We start from the raw sequence: 20,438 nt of genomic DNA, 5'->3' as shown, positions 1-20,438 counted from the left end.
CCGCCCCGCCCCACACGCCTCCATTGGCCTCCTGCCACCCCTCTTCCCGCGGCCATTGGCCGGTGCCCACGTCCGTCAACACCACTAGAGCCCCAGCCCCCCCCCGCTTCCCAGACTTCACAGCGAGACCCCCGCTCGCTCCGCCCCATCACCGCCCCACCCCCACGTTGTCGCCATAGGTCTCCCACCGCCCTCTCTTCCCGCGGCCATTGGCCTGTCGCACGTCCATCACATATGCCCCGCCCCCACCCTTCCCACGCAGTTCAGCAAGGCCCCCAATTGCCCCGCCCCATCGTTGCCCCACCCCGCCTGCCCACCGTCGCCATTGGCCCTTCGCCTCCCGCTTTCCCGAAAGCACTGGTCCGCCTGCACGTCCGTCACAGCACTACCGCCCCCGTCGCTTCACGCAGAACATCTTGGACTCACCGGTAACCCTGCCCACAGCCTCACAACTCCTCGGCCCTCTCCCGCCCCCTCCTCTTCTCCATTGGCCGCCGCTAACGACCCTCCCAGAACCATTGGACCGCCTGCACGTCGATCACGGCCCTCTAAGCCCGCCCCGCTCGCCCGGAGCTTCCAGTCCCCTTCCGAGACGCTCACCAATCAAGAGCTTGGAACTCAAGGTTGTTTGCATACGCCCCCTTCCTCCCGCTGACTGAGCAGGATGGTGGCAGTCCCCGCGGTGAGGAGAAGCGGCTGGGTTCGGGAGGACCCCTAGAAAGCTGCGGCCGCTGCTCCCACAGAGACCCTGGAGAGGACAGCGCGGCCCACCCGGAACCGCGCTCTCGGAAGCCGCTCTCCCCGCGACGGGGGCGTGGCGGGATGAGGACCGCCAATTGGCGCTCGGAGAGGCCGGAAGGCGAGACTTCCGTTTCCCCGTGGGGGGCGAGGCCGCGGGGGGTGGCGAGGTAAGGTAGGGACGCCCGCGGAGGTACTGAGGGGCGGCGCAGGTGTGCTGGCGGGGGCGCAGGGCCCCCAGCGCGGCGGCTCTGCCCGGGCTCCTCGCGTCTGCCCCTCCTTTGGCCGGGGCCTTCAGGTGACAGCTGGGTTCCGAAGGCCCGACGCTGCGGAACGTGGTGGTCACCTGGCTGGTTGCCCTCCAGTCCAGAGACGACGGCAGCACCGGCTCTGAGCTGTCTACCTCGGGAAGAATCGGGGTCAGGCCGAGTGGGGGACCAGGAGGGCCCAGGAAGAGGGTCAGTGCGTGGAGTTTTGAGGCTTGACTAGGAGACCTCATGGAAGAAGTGACTTCGGGGTTGGTTACAGAATAGATGGGTTATGAAAAGCGTGTAAATTCGTGTGAAGATAAGAGTTTTGTTCTGCAAGATGTAAAGTAAAGCAAAATAATACCTTTTTCACCTAACAGATTGGCGGTGTCGCATGTGGGGAAGGATTGTGGCGAACAGCTCTCTGGCAGGGAGGTTGGTCAGCATAGTAGTTCCATATCTCATTTAGCCTGGAGAAGTTCTCAGAAACGAGCTCAAAGAATTTCGCTGTAGCTTTGTGGTGATGGTGAAAGTAGTGAAACCATCTGGAGCCCCCCAATAGGGTACCATTAAATCAGCCAGGTTCACACAGCCCCTTCAGTGAACAAGATAAGGTGCAGACAATAATTGACCTGAGAAGACAAGTGAGCAAATGATAGTACAGTATACCCAGTGTAACTTCAACAATTATGCTTTAAAAACAATTCATTTCATTCAAGATTTATGTATAGAGAAATGTGATGTGTGCACAGGGTAAAGTCTGGAAGGATGCTCACCAAATCGACAGCATTGTTTCCTTTGGGGTTGGAGGTGGAGAGATGTTCTCGTTGATGACATTTTCACTAGAACATATTCACATAATAACATGTAATTCACAACTAGTAACTCAAAAAGTTCAGCATAAAAGTACCACACAATGCAGCTATTCCTGTCCTACAGGAATGAAAATACATGTTTATACAAGAACTTGTGCGTAAATGTTCACAGCAGCATTACTCACAATAGCCAAAATGTGGAAACAACCCAAACACCCATCAACAAATCAATGGATGAACAAAATGTGGCCTATATACACAATGTATTTTCATCCATGAAAAGGAATAAAGTGCTGATACCTGCTACATTTCATTTATACGAAACATCCGGAATAGGGAAATCCACATAAAATAAATTAGTGGTTGCCAGGGCCTGGGGGAGGGGGAAATGGTGATTAACTGTTTAATGGGTACTGCATTTCTCTTTGGGGTGATGAAAATGTTCTAAAACTGGTGATGGTTATACTACTTGGTAAAGCCATTAAAAATCCTTGAATTGTACACTTGAAATGGGTGGATTTTATAACATGTAAAATATGCACTCAGTAAAACTGTTAAAAATAATAAATCAATCAAAAGCAAAAGGATACGTTGTCAAAGTTGAGCCACTACACTCAGCTAGATGAGATGCTGAGGGTGCATGCTAGGGAGAGGCCATGTGTGAGTTGGGGGTCCCTAAAAAAGCAGATTTGTATAGAGGGAACAAGCATGTCATCACAGTCCCAGGGACTGCACCAAGGACAGCTGGGCTGGCACATCTGTCCAGTAGGTGAGAAACAGGGCAGCAAGAACTCCTCCCAAGGGGTCACTGAGCCCAGGCCATGTCTCCAACAGCAGGTGGTCTTCACAGAGAGCAGACCCCTGCATGGGGGAGGAGGGCACAACAGCAAGTGACCACCCCCACAAGCTGCAGGTAACCCTCACTGGACAGTGAGCCATGTGGACTCTGCTGTTTCACTATGGTGGGTTGCCTAGGGAGGCTTCCTGAGAAGCTGGTCCCTCTGCTGGGTGGGCAACAAGCACCTGGGCCCTTCTCACCTGTCTTCGGGGAGAGGCTCTCCTGGTGTCCTCCTGGCCCTCTGGGACACTTAAGGGCAGAGGCTGGCCAGGGACAGGCAGGGCCACCTGCTACTTCATAATCCACAGAGTGACCACACCTGGATTGCTGGCTTAGAGCAGACATGGCCCATCCACCCACAACACAGCATTTAGGGAGACAACAGCCAGTGGGCAGTCTTGTTAGCCCTCAGCTGGTGGGGGCAGGAAGCCACCCCCTGCCACTCCCACCACCTGCCACCCGCCAACTGCAGCCAAGCCAGGCCTCTCCAGCAGAGGTCACTACACCCATCCTGGAGCCCACCCCAGCCTGGCCTTGCCTATTCCCTGCTCTGAAGTCACTGAGGCCCCTCTCTGGGGCTGGAAACCGTGTGGAGCTGACGTTTCTGTCTTGGTTTCTGAGGCTGCCCGGAAGGGATGGTGGGTCAGAAACTATTATCCCACTTTGCAGAGAATTTAAACCGAAAGCACCCTTTGTACCTCAGGACTTCCCCCAAACGGGTTCCAGCAGCTGTAGGCCCCACTTTCTGGTTCTCCATCACCAGAGACGAAGCAAGGCCACCTGGGTCCTTCCCAGCACAGCCTGTGCAGCAGGTGTGACCATCCCTGCCACCTGTCCACAGGGTCTGATCCTGGGAGTGAGACTCAGCAACCTCTATCAGGTGCCTCCTAGCCTCCTGACTTACCAGTTTCCTGTACTGCTGCCATCGCCTCTGACCCTTGTCCTCCCAGCCTCAGAGCAGAAAGGCAAGAACCCACAGGGTCTGGGGCAGTGGGGCCCAGTCGAGGAAGGGATGGCTGGAGTGGTGCCATTCCCTGCTGTCCAGGAGGCCCTGTGGGTGGAGGAGGTGGCCTCCCATGTAGCTGCATGCCCTTCTGCAAGGACATCCTGGGACCCACTAAGTGCCAGGCCTGGCCCCAGGGGACCACAGAGGAACCTTAGGCCAAGGACAAAGCAGCCCAGAACAGCCCTCTGCTCACAAGTCCTGGGTCAGCCCTGCAAGGTGCCCAGGTGTTGGGTGGTCAAGGGTAACTCTGGGCCCCTCTGGAAGCCCGGGAGGTGTCCGGTGAAGAGCCCCGACAATCTCCCCTGCGGTTCCCACACCCACTGGCTCGGAGCGAGGATGGGAGTCAGGCCTCCAGACCAGCCTCTGTCCAGGAGGGAACAAAGGAGTGGTCTGGGGTGTCTTCTCCCCTCCTCTCCAGGATACCTGAAGCCCTCCCCTCTGAGAAGGGCCTGGGGACCACCCACTGGGGCAAACAGACCTTGGACCCAGTGCCCTGGGAGCTCTCACACAAGTGAGCGGCCCCACTGAAGTCCCACAGGTGGAGAATGCGGAAAGCTGTGTGCACCCAGCAAGAACCAATGGTGGACGCTGAGACTAGTGGGCCGGTGGCGGGGGGGGGGGGGGGGGGGGGGGGGGGCTGTCACATGGTCGCAAATATCTCTGCACTAATCACTTGTTACATAAAAGGGAGAGTAGCTTTGCAGAGGAGAATCTGGTGAGTCAGGCTGACATCACCAGCCTGGACAATGTTCCTCCCAAGGCGATGTCTGAGGACATAGTTCCCACCAAGAGCACAGGAGCCAAATCTCAGAATCATCAGACGAACTCCATATAGGGACAGGCTGCCAAGTGACTGGCTGAATCTTTGAGGACCCCAGTGCTGGCGAAGGCAGAGACGTGCTGTGGGGTGCTTGAGAGCAAAAGACCCTCCAGACTGGTGCCCGGGAGCATGGGAAGCAAGATGGCCCCACCCGTGTTCCTGACTGTGCCCTGGTTACATAGGTCAGTCCTTGGCCTTACAAGATATACACTAGGCATTTTAGGGGCACAATTAGGGGCAACTGATGACCAGGTGATTCAGAAAACTTAGAGCATGAGCATGAAAAAATAGCTGTGGTGAAACATTAGCCACAGGGAATCTGGTGAAGGGTGTGAAGTATGTGCTAGCTGTTTCTCTGAGTTGAAATCACATCAAAATAAATTTTCAAGAACAGGAAGGAGTTGGCGGGAGCGAACAGTGGGACTCAGACCACCTGCTTCAGCAGCTCACCGCCCCTCTCTGAGCTTGTCTCCCACCAGAAGAGCATGGGACCCTTCTCTGTGGGTGGCCATGTGGCCCTGTCTGGGTGGTGGCAGCTCCAGCTGAAAGAGGAATCGTCTGCTTCTCAGGGCAGCCTGAGGGCCAGCCCTGGAGAAATTGTAGCACAAGGCTCTGCCAGGTCAGCATGGCAGGGGTGGTCAGAGCCCCCTGGGTTGGGGATGAGGGGCCACAGCTGAAGGCGATCTCTAGGCAGAGGCTGAACAGGTCCAGGGATGACAGACAGGATGGGAACAGCCTGGGACGTGCGGGTGGCATGTCTTGGTGGCTGCTAGTGACTGGAGTGACCAGGGCTCCCTTGGCCAACTCTAGTACCAGGCCTAGGCTGACCATCAGGAAATGGGCAGGCAGCCCCGCACCCAGCACAAGAGTGACAACTGCCAGACAAGGCCTGGAACATGGCCACCACTGCCCAGCCGGTTGGGCAGAGCAGGGGAGAGAATTCAGTGGGAGGTGAGGCAGGCCCCACGTGCTGTCTCCAAGTCTTGGCATCTGGTGACCGGGAAGGCAGCCCCAGAAATGCAGGTGATGGAGGCTCTTCTCAGCAGGCTCTGGGGTGTGGTCCTGCCAACCAGGACCCATGTGGGGCCCTCTGCTGACCCTCAGTGATGATGCAGGCCTGGTAGTTGCTGAGTGATCTCTTTGGGCTCCAACCCTTCCCCTCCATAACCAGGACAGCAGGCACAGAGGAAGCCACCTGAGGGTCCCTGGAAGCTGCAGGTCAGGCAGAGTCCATCTGGGAGTGCCCCTTCCTGCATGCAGTCCACAGGTTTCAGGTGGTGATATATACATCAAAGCTCACCCCTGCTCCCAGAGAGGCCTGCACCCCTGCCCCCAGCCCTGCCCTGGGAGCCCCTCATGCCAGGGCAAGGCCAAAACTGGAAAGTGAGTGGCCCTGGGTCCATCCATCCACACCAGTACATCTTCAAGGGACCAGAGCCTACACACCCACCCACCAGACCTGCAAAGAGGCCTGCTCCAGAGGACAGGGGGCCCAGTGCCCCCCAGCCTGGCATCAAACAGGCATGTTAGTCATTTCGGGGAAAACAGTGGGGGCCAGCTGTCCCGCTCCCCAGACCCACTGCCCACATGGTGATGGGAAGGCAGAGTGGCGCACTCTAAACACGTGGGAGGCTTTATTGTCCGAGCAGAAAAGACAGAGCCAGGACCCCTCCTGCCCGACCCTGGGCTGTTGGGGACTCCCCCAGGCCAAGGAGCTTGGGTGGCAGAAGTGGACGGTTCCGAGTGCCCAGGATGGATAGGGAGCACTGCCCCGCTGCCTACAGCATGAACATCTCTGACCTCACAATAACACACCGCATGTGACACCACCAGCGTCTTGAGGCTTCCTCCCTCTGGGGATTCCGGGGCTCACACCCACACTCAGATTCTGACTGCGGCCAGCAAGCAGATGCAGTCTGAGTGCTAGGACCCCTCCCTGGGGGCTGCAGGAGTGTCCACCCAGGAGCTGCCTGATTCTGCGAGAAGCCAGTGAGTGATATGGAAGATCTGCAGGGGTACAGGGCAGGAATAGGGTAGCCGGGTGGGTGGGTCTCTGCTGCCAGCTCTGGGCACCCCATGTGGCCTGGCTTCACACAGGGACACCCAAAGGCCTGTGGGCAGCTCCTCCTGCAGAGCAGTCTCTCCAGGAGCATCAGCAAGTAAGCCCTGGGCGAGTCAAGGTATGAGGGGCGCTGCCACCTAGCTTCCTGGAGCTGCTGGACTGGGCTGGGAGTCAGCAGCGGCTTGGATCCCCAAGATTGGCTGGCTGTGGCTCCAGTGAGACAGCTGGAAGGCACTGGGGAACTAGGAGGGCATCCCCCAGGGAAGGAGATGGTTGGGGGCCAGAGTCTCAAGGACACTTGAGCGCACCTTGGGAAGGGACCCCCCACTCCATAACAGGGTGGGGTGCTGGGGAGCAGCGAGGAAGACCTGCCAGCCCACCCCACTGGGAACAGGCAGAGTGGGCAGAGGTGGGGCTCTGTACCCCCTCCTGGGGTCTGGGTGTGGACTGGGGAGTGGGCAGGATGGGGCTCTGGGGCAGGCGGGCACCAGGTTAACTGTGCCATCATAACAGATCAGCAGGGGGGTCCCAAGGCAAACGTGCTGGTGCTGGAGCATGGGCCGCTGACCCGCTGGCCACTCCTACGTCCTCCTGGTCACCACTGCCACGACCTTAGAGTCAGGAAAAGACGTGACGGGCAGGGTCCCACCAGGGTGGGCAGAGGCCCCAAACAACCAGGGGCAGGAAGGCAAAGAGCAGGACCCTGTGCTGCCCTGACACCCTGGCAGGCAGCAGTGCTAGGTGGGCCAGTGGCCGGGGTCCCTCAGTCCTGCTTGTCCCCTCTCTGCTTCCAGGGGTAGATGAGCTCCCCGAAGAACAGCTTGCGGCACAGTGAACCCCAGGAGTGCTTGGGGTGGCAGCCACAGCTGGGGAGGCGGTAGGTGTGCACCACGCGACTGTAGGGCAGGGGGTTTATCTGGAAGCACAAAGGCAGCAGTCAGCCAGGACTAAGCCCCCAACTCCCTGGGAGTCCAGCTCTCTAGGCCTGGCAGGCCTTCGTGGGGAGACCCTGGGCTGGATAACCATGGGGCAGGGCCAGCTCTGTGCCAGACATGCTTGTGCCTGGGGTACACGGGGGTCTGAGTAAGTGGCTTGGGAGGCAGGCTTGGGCCACAGTCAGGTGTGCTCTGCTCTGGCCTGGCTGCAGGGCACTGACCCCTCCACTCCAGGACTCACTCAGCTCCCAGAAGCCTCCTCAAGCAGGACTCAGGACATCCCAAGAAAACCACACGAGCCCAGCTGCCTCAGCATCTGACCTCTCCCCTCAGGCCACCCTGCCTGCCTGGAGCCAACACGGCATCAGGTGCCACAGGCAACTGGTCTGCTCCCTCCCGCAGCACAGGCCCCAGACTGCTTAAGATACAAGAGCCCAGCAGAGTAGGCCTGTGTGTCCTGAGGCCTTCACCAAGTCTGCACTTTTTCACCTGGAAGGATAGTCCAGGGGCCCAGGGCAGGAGACAGGGATGCAGGGCCCAGCAGGCAGGAGCCCTGGGTGGCCGAGGGTATCTGCACAGCACATGGGATCCCATGCATGGGCCCTGCTGGGGGAGGTTCCAGGCACTTAGGGTCATGGTGCCCAGAAGCCTTGGGGGTGGGGGATCCTCACCAGGGCCCCACCCCTCAGCTCTACTGGGCCCTCCTGCCTGTACCTCACCTGGGCCTGTGAGGCCCACACCCAGGGTGGCACAGAACATGCCCCAGAACATGGGTGACCTCATGGCAGGCAGCAGCATGAGGGCTGCGTGGAGGCCTTACCTGCATCAGGAGGCGGAGGGGCCTGCCAGCCTCATGCTCCGAGACTTGGAACTTCACGCCGGCTGTAAGGAGAACAAGGTCCCCATGAGGGAGAGCAGCCTCCGCCAGGGCTCCTGGGGCCCTGCAGGCCGCCCCCATCAGTGCTCCTGATCTGAGCGGCACTCCCAAGGGCTGCCAGCTGCCCAGGCAGCAGCTCGCCTCTCCACCCCTGTCCTCCCCGTCTGCCTCCTGGAGCTGCTGCGGGGCCCTCGTCAGGGCCTCCTGCAGAACTGCGCTGAGAGACCAAAGCCGCGACAACAGGCTGTGCTGCTTTCTGAGTAGGACGTGGGTTTTCCCAGAGTGGACAAGGCACTCTCTGGGTGGTGAGCACCCGGCTGGCATCTCAGTGCCTTCCAACTGCTGTGTACACGGCTGACTCAGGGACCCACCATGCTCAGGCCTGCAGTGTGGGCTCCCAAGCCTGGGGATTCCCAAGGCGGAAGGTTCTTGAAAGGAGAAACAGGAGTTAATTATCAATTGATGAAGAGGCCCCAAGGCAAACTCAGTGGAGAGAAGAGGCGGTATCTGTGGCCTTTTACGTGAAGTTAAAAGGACTCCACTCCAGCTGTGAGCTGAGACAGTGTCGGGTTCAGGCTCTCCACCTGCCTGGTCCAGGCGTGCTGAGGTGTGGGTGGGGGCTGAGGGCCCATGGAGCATGGGCAGCACTACAGATGGGCCCCTGGCCTCCGCCACCTGGGGTCTGTGAAGAAAGTGTCTGGGAAAGGGGGTTTGAGGACATCCAGCAGGCAGACTCGAGGCCCAAAGCCCATGGAAAAGGCATTTTCATGTCTTCTGACTCGGAACTGGCTGGGAACAGTCACCATGAACTCTGGTGTGCAGCTGAGCTGCCAGTTGCAAACCAGTCCAGGGCCTCCTGGGCATGCTGGTCAGCTTGAGGGCCGTGCCAGGAACTCCCCAAGTTCTCTGATATGTTCAAAGCCCCTGAACCAGGGGCTTCCTAGGTGGCGCAGTGGTTGAGAATCTGCCTGTCAATGCAGGGGACACAGGTTTGATCCCTGCTCCAGGAAGATCCCACATGCTACGGAACAACTAAGCCCATGCGCCACAGCTATTGAGCCTGTACTTTAGAGCCCGTGAGCCACAAGTATTGAGCCCATGTGCTGCAACTACTGAAGCCCATGCGCCTAGAGCCCGTGCTCCACAACAAGAGAAGCCATGGCAATGAGGAGCCCGTGCACCACAATAAAGAGTAGCCCCCACTCACCCGCAACTAAAAAGAAAGCCCGCGCACAGCAAAGAAGACCCAACACAACCAATAAAATAAGTAAATTAATTAATTAATTAAAAAAAAAAAGCCCCTGAACCAAATGGGCCAACCCATAACTCTGTGACCACCTGGGTCAGGCCTCCCTAAGCCTGCTGTGTGGACGGCCTCCTGTCAGGGGCATCTAGCCAACCCGTGGCTGCTGTCAGCGTGCAAACAGGGGTATTGCCTATAGAGGGTAAGGCGGGGGCAGCTGGGTTGGTGAGTGTTGTCCCCAAAGGCAGTGGCCTGCTGGGGGCGGGGCAGGAGGCACGCCTGTCTCACAGCTCCAGCCAGCCAGCACCCTCCACCCTGGCCAGTCCCCTCCAGCTGAAGGGGCACCAGCAGGCACACACAGCTCCACACAACCACACACAACACATCTTTTCTGAGCCACATTCAGGCACTGCCTTCACTACTACTGCAGACAGACCTCAGAGCAAACATCCACACTCGTCACAGGCAAGGCTGAGCAGGTGGGAGGGCTACCTGTGCAGCCTCTGAATCTGAGGGCGGGGGGCCTCTCCCTCCAGCTCACGCCCCAGGGACCAGAGTCTTGTCCTTCCTGTCCCCCATGCACACGGCTGCTTCCAGGGCCCACAGGTGTACTGCCCAGCCAATGCACAGACCCACCTGCAAGCCTGTAGGGTCGACAGAGCCGGAGGCCAAGCGAGTACAGTGGCAGGGAGTTGATGAGGTCCACAAGCAGATGGATCAGGCCCTGCACGGTGACCACCAGGAGCCGGAGCTGCAGCACAGACAGTGCTCAGGGCCTCTGACCTGGGACTGTGGCCAGAGCCATGCTGCATGCCACTGAGCAGAGCAGCCCGATGGGTCCCAAGAAGAGGGCAAGGACCCTGCCCTGAACCTGAGGCCTGAGCACAAGGAGGCAGAGAAGCCGCAGATGGGAGCAGTCTGCCCTCCCGCCAGGTCAGAGGAGGTAATGCTCCAGCCCAGGGAAACTTGCCACTGGCCCCTAGGCCTGGCCACCTGGGGGCTACTCCCCTCCTGCTATCTGCACTCACCGCCCCTGTACCACAGGAGACCCCTGCCTGCTGTGCACTCAGCCGAGGGGCCCAGAGGAGTAGTGGGTGGTGTCCCCCCAGGGTGGGACCCCTGCCCACTTCAGGGCCCAGCACACACTGTCTAGAGTCCAGAACAGCCACACCCTGTGTGGCCAGCAGGGGTGGACGGCCTGCCCATAGCTGCCCGCTAGCAGTCACCACTCCAAGTACTGTGGGCCAGGCCCATCGGCCAGGTGACATGCCCAGCACCCCCATGGTACACGGCCCTTGGCTCACCAGGGTGAACACCAGGTAGTACAGGGCCGTGGTGGGCAGAAGGAAGACCAGGATGGTGAAGAGCAAGGTCCCGATGAACAGCTACAGGGAAAAAGGATGCTGGCATCAGCGAGAGCCCCGGGCTGGGCTGCAGCCCAGCCAGCACTGGCCACACCCCTGCTGCTCGTGCCATCAAATCTGTCCTATAACTGAGCAGATACGGGGCGCCTGAGACCACTTGGGAAAGCCCGCTCAGAACAGCTCTCTCCACTACTGATAGGGACGCCTACCTCCAGGCCTGGTGACACGTGGGGAGACAGGTTGGGGAGACAGGACCAGCTGACAGGGTGTGCAGTCCATATGCCAAAGACGGGAGGGTGGTGAAAATTAGGCAGGAAAAAACATGCCCCAGAAGGCAGCACTCAGGGTCCCCGTGTCAAGTCTGAGCACGCTGATGGGACGAGCCAGAGCCAGGCCCCGTGCGCAGTCGCCTCGAGCGCCTGCGGCCCCACGGCCTCCCGAGAGCAGGGCCCATCCCCATCTGGAGCGAGGTTCTGCCCTGTCTGAGGCCCTGCGTACACCCTGCCCCTTGTAGCTCCCCGTGGCCCCCGGGGCCCTACAGATCAGGACTGAGACTGCCCCTCGTATCGAAGCAGCTGCACCGACCCATCTGGAGGGGCAGCTGGATGGGAGCTATTACCTGGTCCAGGTCGTAGGAGCAGGAGTCCACGCGCTGGCGCAGAACATTCCACTTCTTCCCTCGGAACAGGCGCCAGAGCGAGGACAGGCCATGGATCTTCAGGCAGTACAGCCTGCAGGACATGGTACCAACAGGGCTGGGCTGGTAACCCTGGGAGCCTTTCTGTGGTGCCCAGGGCTCAGGGGGCTGCACTGGGCCAGCACGTGGGGTTGGGGGCACATACCCACCTGGCGCCATAGACATAGAAGCAGTAGATGTGGAAGGTGAGGAGGGCGATGATATCCGAGAGGATGGACAGGGCGACTGTCAGGCCCAGGCAGGCTGAGAGGCCCACGTGCCACAGGATACGCTCAATGAAGGGGGACATGAGGTGGATGTAGCCTGGCAGGATGGGGGTGAGCCTTCAGGGGGGCACCCAGGAAGGTTCTGGTCCCCTCAAATCCACCCTGTGGATGGCTGCCCCAGGCTTCTGGAAACTGTGAGTGGCCAGCACAGCACAGCAAGGCTCCACACACAGGATGCTGGGTCAACAGGAAGCAGAGACCAAGGGGACAGGGCCTGGCTGGGTCCCACTGCCCCCCTCAGCCGGGGCCTGTGTCCCTGGGGGCATGGGCTTTAGGAGCCGAGGTAGGGGTCAGCGGGACTGGTGAAGCCCTGAGGCAGACCACCCGCCCACTGGCACTCACTGATCCACAGGTGGATGTGGTACAGGAAGAAGCGGCCCAGCACCTGGTCCAGCGCCCGGTTCATCTTGAGCCCAGCGGGTGCACCCATCAGCCACTGCAATAGATGCTGAAGCTCTTCGGCCACGTGCTGCAAGGACACAGGAGGGGCACACTGTCCATCAACTGGCTCCAACCCGGTTACCTGTCTGGGTGACCCTGAGTGAGCATGAGGGGGTCAAGCCCATCAGGGGCCCACGTAGCAGATGGAGGTTGGGGGAGGGCTGGAGGGTCCTGCAGGGGGGAGAACAACATCAAGTGAGGGCCAGAGGGACCCTCACAAGCAAGCAGGGGGCCGACCACTGTCCTGGGCGACCCAGGAGGAGAGTTGTGCCAGCCCCGGCAGGCAGGCTCTGAGGACCCCTGACCTCATCACCAACACTGAGCCCACAGGAGTGACACCCCTGCCCCACAGTCTGCCACCTCCCTCCCACCCACCCACCGTGCAGGCCTTTCCCAGCCCTGGGTGAAGCCCTCTGCCGTGTCAGGAGCAGCGAGAAGAGGAACAGAATGATCTTTATAAATAGAGCTTATTTAATATTTAAAGGATAAGAGCTTGGCGGCAGGAAGAGGCTTTCATTTTTAAATTAAATATTTATATTTCTGAGCAATTTTGCTAGGATGAAGCTGGCCAAAAGGCAGAGCGTGGATGAGCAGGGCGAAGCAGCCAAGCCCCCAGGTCCTCTCTCCTCCTTCTTGGGCCAGGGCTCCCTGAGAAGCCGTGGGGCTCTCGGCCCGTGGAGGCCCCTGCCCTGCAGCGTCCTGGCCTGGCCACAGCAGGCCCAGTGCATACTTGTGGCTGGACGCTGATGACGGCAGGCAGCAGCTGAGCCCACAGGGACCTTGCAGCCAGGCCTCAGCTGCTTGACCACACCCAGGGCCAGGAGGCCCCCACAGAGGCAGGGGGAGAAGGGGGTTGAGGGACCAAAGGGGCTGCCCTAGGCAGGAAGACAATCTCCCAACAGAAGTGACAGGGCCTCTAAAGGAGGCAGAGAAGATGAAGGGGCTCAGAGCCGGCACAGCCGGATAGTGGGAGGATGATGGTGGAAGGCAGAGGAGACTGGGGTGGCGTCCAGGCCCTGGGAACGGTGCACAGACCGTGCAGGGAAAATTCGGGTGCACGGCCGATGAGCTGGTACCTCTGGCTCTCAGCACGAGAGCTGCAGAATAAGTGCTGGGAGCAGGTGGGAAGCTGAGCTCAACCACACAGACAGCCCTGGACGCACGCAAGGTCTCCACAAAGCTGACCGTGCAGAGGGTCCAGGCCGAAAGTGAGCCACCCTAAAGAGCCAGGAGAGCAGAAACGATCATGCACAGTGGGGAGCTGATGGGGATGCCATGACACTGGGCCTGGCAGGGAGGTGGCTCCCCCTCAAGCCTCCAACACAAGGGGACTCCAGGCACAGCCACCTTCAGGAAGGGAAGGCAGAGGCCAGGAGCTGGAGGTCCCAGGTCTGCACACAGCCCCATGGATTCTGTGAGACATAGCAGCTCCTAGGGGACCTACCTGGGGTCAGGGGCAAGCTGCCCCAGAAGGGGCCCTGCCCCCTACCCCTGGGAACCAGGTGTTCAAGTCTAGCCTGGGCTCCACCCCAACCAACTCACGTCAGCCACAGGGATGAGGGCGTCAGCCAGCTGCCCAATTCGGTCCTTCCTGTGGAGCCAGGACAGAAGCACAAGGCCGAGGGCCACGTCGAGGAGGACAGACACAAGCGTGTTGGCCTTCCTGGAAGGAGGGGTCCAAGAGGAGTGAGTGGTGAGGGTGGCGTGGCCAGAAAGGGTCAGCATGGCGGGCCTGGTGCAGGGAAGGGGCTGGGCCTGTGGCACGTCTGGCCACTGTGGAGACCAGGTCAGGCCCCGCACCTCATCAGCTGGGTGGGGTTCTTGGCCTTCTGGGTGCTGAAGATGAGCGTGAGCTGCTCCAGCCGGTGCCTGAGCTGCTCGCACGTGGAGAGCTTGCTCCAGATGAAGGACAGCGGCCACAGCTTGAACACCCTGCGGAAAAGAGAAGGATGGGCCTTCGGGTCCTCTGGCGCTCTTCTGCTCACCAGGGAGGGAGGGACCATCTTGGCCGTGGCCAATACCCCTCAACATGCCTAGAGCAAGGGCCCTGCTGCCCCCAAACACCAGTGGCCACACTCCTGAACTCAGCAGGGTGGGGACACGGCAGGGAAGGCCCAGGTGGGCAGCCCAGTGGGGGTCGAGGTCGCTCACAACTCTCAACTGGGAGCACGAGGTGCTGACTCTAGGCACTGAAGCTGAGTGCCTGCCGGACAGCTGACCATGTCAAGGGTGTCGACTGATCTGACTGCACAACAAGACTGGTCTCTCAAGAGGCAAGGAAGCACCAGACCCTTCACAGACATGCAGATGTGGAGGGAAGATGTTCTCAAGCAAAGGTAAAGAAAGCATCCAACAGCAACTCAGAGCCTGGCTCCCACCCAGAGCCCTGCTGCCAGCAGGAGGGGCCCAAAGGGCTCATGCAAACTGCAGAACCACCAAATGACCACACTCAGGCCCTCAGAAGGAAGGTCTTAACCTTGAAGGTTCTGTCCTCAACCAAGTGACTGTGACCCAGTTCCAAGAGTGAAATGTGGTCCACACAGCACCCTGCATTCCAGTCCAGTGGAAGGCAGTCTCTCTCATATGGGCTACAGAAACCCCCATGCAGGGTCTCCCCAAGGTTCAGACCAGCCCTGGGCAGCACCCCTGAGGCTTAGCTCCTGCAGCAACAGCCATCCTCACACAGATGTCATGGGGCTCCTGACCACTGCCAATGGCCAGCACCTGCCGACCTAAGGGGCAGATCGGGATCTGGGGCACATGAACAGTTTATAACTTTCCTTGCGTCCTCTGAGAGCTGACAAAAGCAAAGGACCTTCTATTCCCAAAGTTGCACCCAGGCCCAGACACACTTTCACATGATTCATTCCAAGGGGTCGTGAAGCTCTGAAACCTACCCCTCAGGCTGAGATACCCAGCAGCTCCCACAAGCCAAGGTGTTGTCCACACACAGCTGCTGGAGTCTCTCTGCAGGGACAGGCCCAAGAGCTCCCAGAGCCCTGGTGGGCTGGCTAGGGGCTCTGATAACTTCATACCACGAGGTGCTACTGGGGAGGTGGTTTCTCACAGAGAGGGGGCGCTGTGGTTAACTTGCCAGCATCCCCAGGGCCCCTGCGGGCTTTTACAAATCCCTTGACCAGGCCCACAGCTGGGAGTGTTCTAGTGATTCTAGAGAGCAAGCACCACAGCTGAGCGGTTGCTGCCCCAGAGCCTCCCAGGGCTGCCTCTCCTGTGAGGCTGGGGCCAGAGAAGCAGGTGGGCCTGTGTGTCTGCAGGAGGACAAACAACTTCCCAGCAGGGCAAACAGTGGCCTCTGGGAGGTGACAACTGGGTCTGTTCATCATGTAATTCCCCTTTTAGAGGCCTGAGCTGTCTGAGGGTCACCACGTATCTGTACTTGGTGGGTCTCATGCAACCACAGTGGCAGCCGGGAAGCTTGGCTTTGCCCTGGGAGTGAGGGGCACCAGGACAGCAGCCACCACCGGGTGTCCTCTGAGCCACAGTGGGGAGGGAGTGTAGGATGAGAGCCAGGGTGCGGCGGGGGGGGGGCAGCCCCAGAAGGGCCATCTAGGCCTCCATGACTCCTGCACACCAAGGAGTGGGCTAGGCCTCAGGGGCCCGACTCTCTCCCACCCAGGCTGCAGGGGCACCTACCGACAAGCGCCGGCAGCAGAGACGAGTGACAGCAGGAATGCAAGCAGCAGGCACACAGGCCCCGCTGCCCACTTGGCCAGCTCCACAAGGATGCTGGCCTCCACGCCCTCCGACTGCCAGTGGCTCAGCTGCACGGGGCCGTCATCGAACCGGTCACTTCGGAAGAGCACCTCACTGCGCGCCACTGTGTCAAAGACAGCAGCCAGGCCCCCCGCGCTGGCCGTGGCATCCCCAGCCTGACGGTTGGGCAAGGCCGCGGGCGGGTGCAGCTGGGACAGCAGCACCTTGCGCTGGTCGTAGAAGATGAGCATGACCTGGTCCTCGCCGGAGGCGGCAGAGGAGGCAGGCCCCTGCCAGCGGGTAGCCTTGCAGCTCCAAGACTTGCTGCCCCTCTCCCGGCACAGCTGGAGCCAGGGCTCATGGGAGAAGATGGTGCCCAGGCCCTCCAGGAAGTGGCCCAGGCTCTCCTCCGGCTCCTGCCGGCGGTGGCACCAGGTGCCCAGCACAGCCACGCGCACCCGACTGGCCTGCTGCACCTGGGCTAGGAGCTCCTTGACCTGGATGGGGATGAAGGGAAAGTGCACCACAGCCAGGACCACGGCGCTGCTCTGCTCCGGGACCCACCGTCCAACCAGGAGGCCACTGTCCGCTGAGGCACAGCACGTGGGGAAGAAGGCCTTGAGCACCATGCCGAGGCCACTGGAAGAGAGGAGGGGCTCAGCTCAGAGCTTCTGCCACTGCCACCATGCCCCAGGGTGGCTGGCAGTGCCAGGGCTGCAGGCCCTGGCCAACACATGACCCTGACAGACACATCCACATGGCCACTGAGCCCACAGGTGGGGGCAACGCAGCTTTGGGTCTGGTCACAAGGTTGGCAGGGGCCCGGGCTGTCCGTCTGCGTCCATGTCCCCACCCCCTGCTGTGAGCACAGGCCCAGGCCACTCCCACCCCCATCTTGAGGCAGGTCAACGCTTTCCCCCTCCAGACACAAGAAGGCTGAGACAGGTGAGGTCATGTGACCTGCTCAGCACTACTCACAGGCTGTGTGGGGCTCAGCACAAGGCTTTAATTTTTGTTTTCAAGGAACCAATCAGTTTTTGATGTGTAGCACATGGAGAAATCTACAATCTCATTAACAAAGTAATTTAAATTAAAAATCTAACAAACCTTGATTTACTTACTAAGGTAGCAAGAATAAAGGTGAACATTTAAACAAATTGCCGCTGAGCTGAGGGAAATCAGATGCGTGCACACAGCTGGCAGCTGTGGGCCTTGGTGCAGGTGCCCCAAAAGACGCCTGGGGACATGCCTGGTGCCCAAGTCCACCTCCCTTCCCAGTGAGACCCCAGGGGGAGCCTTGGTGCTCAGGGAACAGGTTCAGCTCCATGGGGCTTCTGCCTCTACCCCAACCCTCCAGGCTGCAGCTGTGCACATCCTTCCTTGGGAGCCCCATCCTCTTGTCACAGCTGAGCACCTCCTTCAGGACCTATTCCCCCAACCAGGTAGTGTTCTAGAAATGGGTGTGGAAGAAGTTCTCTAGCCCTGGAGAATGGCTGAGGGGATGCCAGCCTTCCCAGCCTGCACATGACCTCTGAGCAGCAAGAACATCCCCAAGCGGCTGCAATTTCTGAATCCTGTGGGACTGTGAGCCCTGCCTTGCACAGGAGTCAGCTCACTGTGGATGTAGATTCTCAGCAAGCACCTCATTTCCCACTGAGCCCTCCCGGATGGGGCCTAACGGGCAGGAGGTTCACATTGGTGAAGGTTCGCCGTGGAGCTCACCCTTTCCTAGACACTAATGACCCCACTGTGTTAGCACAAAGGACAGAGCAGCTGCCCTAAGCTAAGACCCCCAATTTGGAGCCACACCTGAGGGAGGGACATAGGCCTCAGACTGAGCCTGGCCCTGGGGGCCCAGTGCTTACCAGGCCCTTGGGGAAAGGGGGAGAGAGAGGGACACACATGTTGGGGAGGTGTGGCATTGAGGGAGCCCTTTCCTGAGGGTCAGGGGGGCTCTGGGAGGGGTCTCAAACGCCCAGGGCTTAAGAGGCAACTGGTGTAGGTGCTTTCCTTCCCTGCAGGTAGTCCAGAGCGGGAATGGAGCGGCGAAGCCTCTCCCACCCATGAGTTTTGACTGAAAAGGGTCCCTCTGAGTCCAGCAGCAGCCGGACTCCCAAATGCCCCTCCCCTCAGAGACCAGAGAGAGCAGGCAACATGGGTATCGGTAGGGAAAAGCCTGGAGCCCGCAGGCAGCCCCGGGCCAAGTCCCTGTGGCCGTTGGCAAAGGCATCAAGGACCACCCTGTCATCCTGACACTTCTGCACAGGCATTGTGGGAGAGGGAGAGAGCAATTCTGCCTGTGAGGGTCCCATGTGCCTGGCTTGGTGACCACCATAGGGAACCAGTCAGCATTGTCCAAGCCTCTCAGTACCAGCCTGTCAGGACCCACCAGCTCAGTCAAATGACACAATCACACCCTGCCTGGGGACTCCTTTCACAGGAGCTAAGGAAAACTGCCCATAGCTACCATCAGAAAATAAGCACAACTGGTCTAACAGTGAGCAGATGCTCTGGGCGAAGCTGGTTACACGGTGGGTTCACTTTCAGAAAATTCACTGAGCTGTACACATACGATCTGTGCACTTTCTTTGTGTGTTTTATGCTTCATCTACAAAGTTGACCCCCCCCCACAAAAAAAAGGAAGGAGAAAAAAAGCTCCTCATGTCTGGGGAAGAGTGGAGGACAGAGGTTGGTGTTCCCATCCGAGGGATAGTGAGAGAGAACTCTTAAATCGTGGGGCAAGTTCCCATCCCCACCCCCACCTCAGCCTCTGGGAGTGACCAACACAAAGAAGTCTGCTCAGATCAGACAGCCAGAAAAAGATGAAAGAGCAGGCAATCGATAGCAGAGGTGCAGATGGGAGAAAGCGGGGCAGTAACTCGGCACTGTGTGCATCTTTAAAGACTGTGATAAAAACAAGGGCACAGGCCTGGGAAAGCTGCCTGTGTTATGAATGACACCCAGTTCCCTGTGACCCAGCCCCTTCCAGATCAGTCTGTCTCTGGGACGCCCCGCCCCACACAACCTGAACTCAACCAGCTATCTTGTGAAATGGACAGCCTCTCATCCTCCGCAAGAACTGATTCAGGGCAAAAGTCCAGTTATGACTGGCCAGGGACATCTCACCGGCTAAAACTGTCCTCTGTGGAGCCTCCTGGTCACTGCTCCTCTGTGACTCACAAGAATTCGTTGTTACTCCATGTGTTTGTGTTTAAAAAACAACAGTAAAAAGTGCTCTTCCCCTCCCGTTTCAGAAGAATGGACACGAATCTAGGGCTCTGGTTTTTGACTGCCCTGTACTGCAGTCAAGGACAACTGTAAAGCGCTGATAGCCAGTTCCACTGTCTGTGAACGCTCTTCCAAAGGGTCCACAGCGGGATCCGGGTTGGAGCGGTCCAGAGATAACCGGCCGGCCGCCCTTCACCCCACAGGGCAGGGGCCCAGACTCCCCGTCAGAGCATCCACGCGGCCAGGCCTCAAACCCGGGGCTGGGCGGACGGGCTCGCTCCTGGAGGGGCTGGCCGGGCCTCACTGCCCTCCCAAGTCTCAGGCCCGCCCTGGCCAGCGGCCGGCAGCGTCTCCATTTTACGGATGAGGAAACGGAGGCTTCGAGAGGCAAGAGGCCTGCGCCGGCTCCGGGAGGCGGCTCCCGAGACCCTCTGGTCTGCGCCCGGGGCCGCCGCGGAGGGAGTGGGGGCCCACAGCCCGGCGGGGGCGCTTCCCAAGGTCGCGCCGCACGGACGCTGGCCCTCCCCCCGAGTGCTCACCGGCTGCTCCCCGGGGCCGCGCCCTCGGCTGGCAGGGTCGAGATGGGGTTGGGGGACCGTGTCGGGCGGGCCCGGGCAGACGACGGCGAGCGCCGTTCCCAGCACCGCCGCGGCCGCGCCGCGGGACACAAACCCCATTTCCGCCCGCTCCTGGCGTTGCCGCGCGACGGTCCGCCCCCAAAGGAGCCCGGACTGCCCGCCGGACCCCGCCCGAGCGTTCCGCGAACGCAACGTTCCGGTCCCTGGAGCTGGTGGCCCGCGCGCAGCGCCCTTGCTGCTCCCGCGTCCTTGTCCTTCCCATTCCCTGTTCACAACGTCCTTGTCCCTCATGTCCTTGTCCCCCTCACAGCATCTTTTTCCCCCTCCAGTCTACCCACAATGTCCAACACACCTGCCTTCCAGTTCCCCACCTTCCCACAGCCACCAAACCTGGTTTCCTCATCTGAAGGATTCAGTAGACCTGACATTGGAGGGTCCCAGACCTCACCTTGCTCCCACGATCCCTGGGTGAAAGGACCGCCCGGCCCTGGGTGGGGTCCCAGAAGAAGCTGCCTCCCCAGCTCCAGGCTGTCTCCCTTGCACCCTGGTCCCTGCAGAGGCCAAACGA

The 20,438-nt window shown here is 59.8% G+C and overlaps 1 protein-coding gene across 7 annotated transcripts; it reads right to left on the bottom strand.

Annotated features, from left to right (window-relative positions):
* Positions 1 to 6,078: 6,078 nt before the first annotated feature.
* Positions 6,079 to 19,958, bottom strand: PIGQ (phosphatidylinositol glycan anchor biosynthesis class Q). 7 transcript variants are annotated; one of them, XM_057695509.1, is made up of 12 exons: positions 19,832 to 19,958; positions 16,005 to 16,703; positions 14,151 to 14,282; positions 13,893 to 14,013; positions 12,252 to 12,378; positions 11,793 to 11,946; positions 11,566 to 11,677; positions 10,887 to 10,967; positions 10,219 to 10,333; positions 8,711 to 8,767; positions 8,283 to 8,344; positions 6,079 to 7,443 (listed from the first exon to the last, which is right to left on the bottom strand). In XM_057695509.1, the coding sequence occupies exons 2-12, from the start codon at positions 16,691 to 16,693 to the stop codon at positions 7,291 to 7,293; spliced, it is 1,803 nt and encodes a 600-aa protein (XP_057551492.1). In that variant the 5' UTR covers positions 16,694 to 16,703; positions 19,832 to 19,958; the 3' UTR covers positions 6,079 to 7,290. The 7 variants fall into 7 exon arrangements, 6 of the variants coding, with proteins under 6 accessions (XP_057551492.1, XP_057551493.1, XP_057551491.1 ...); XM_057695510.1 differs by lacking the exon at positions 19,832 to 19,958 and adding an exon at positions 19,191 to 19,822; XR_009047467.1 differs by lacking the exon at positions 19,832 to 19,958 and adding an exon at positions 19,191 to 19,822 and having other exon boundaries at positions 7,372 to 7,443; positions 11,789 to 11,946.
* Between the last annotated feature and the right edge of the window lie 480 nt (positions 19,959 to 20,438).

This window comes from Hippopotamus amphibius, chromosome 9 (genome assembly GCF_030028045.1).
Source record: "Hippopotamus amphibius kiboko isolate mHipAmp2 chromosome 9, mHipAmp2.hap2, whole genome shotgun sequence".
Taxonomy (NCBI): Eukaryota; Metazoa; Chordata; class Mammalia; order Artiodactyla; family Hippopotamidae; genus Hippopotamus; species Hippopotamus amphibius.
The sequence above is the reverse complement of the archived record's forward strand: the minus strand, read 5'-3'. Positions and strand labels throughout refer to the sequence as shown.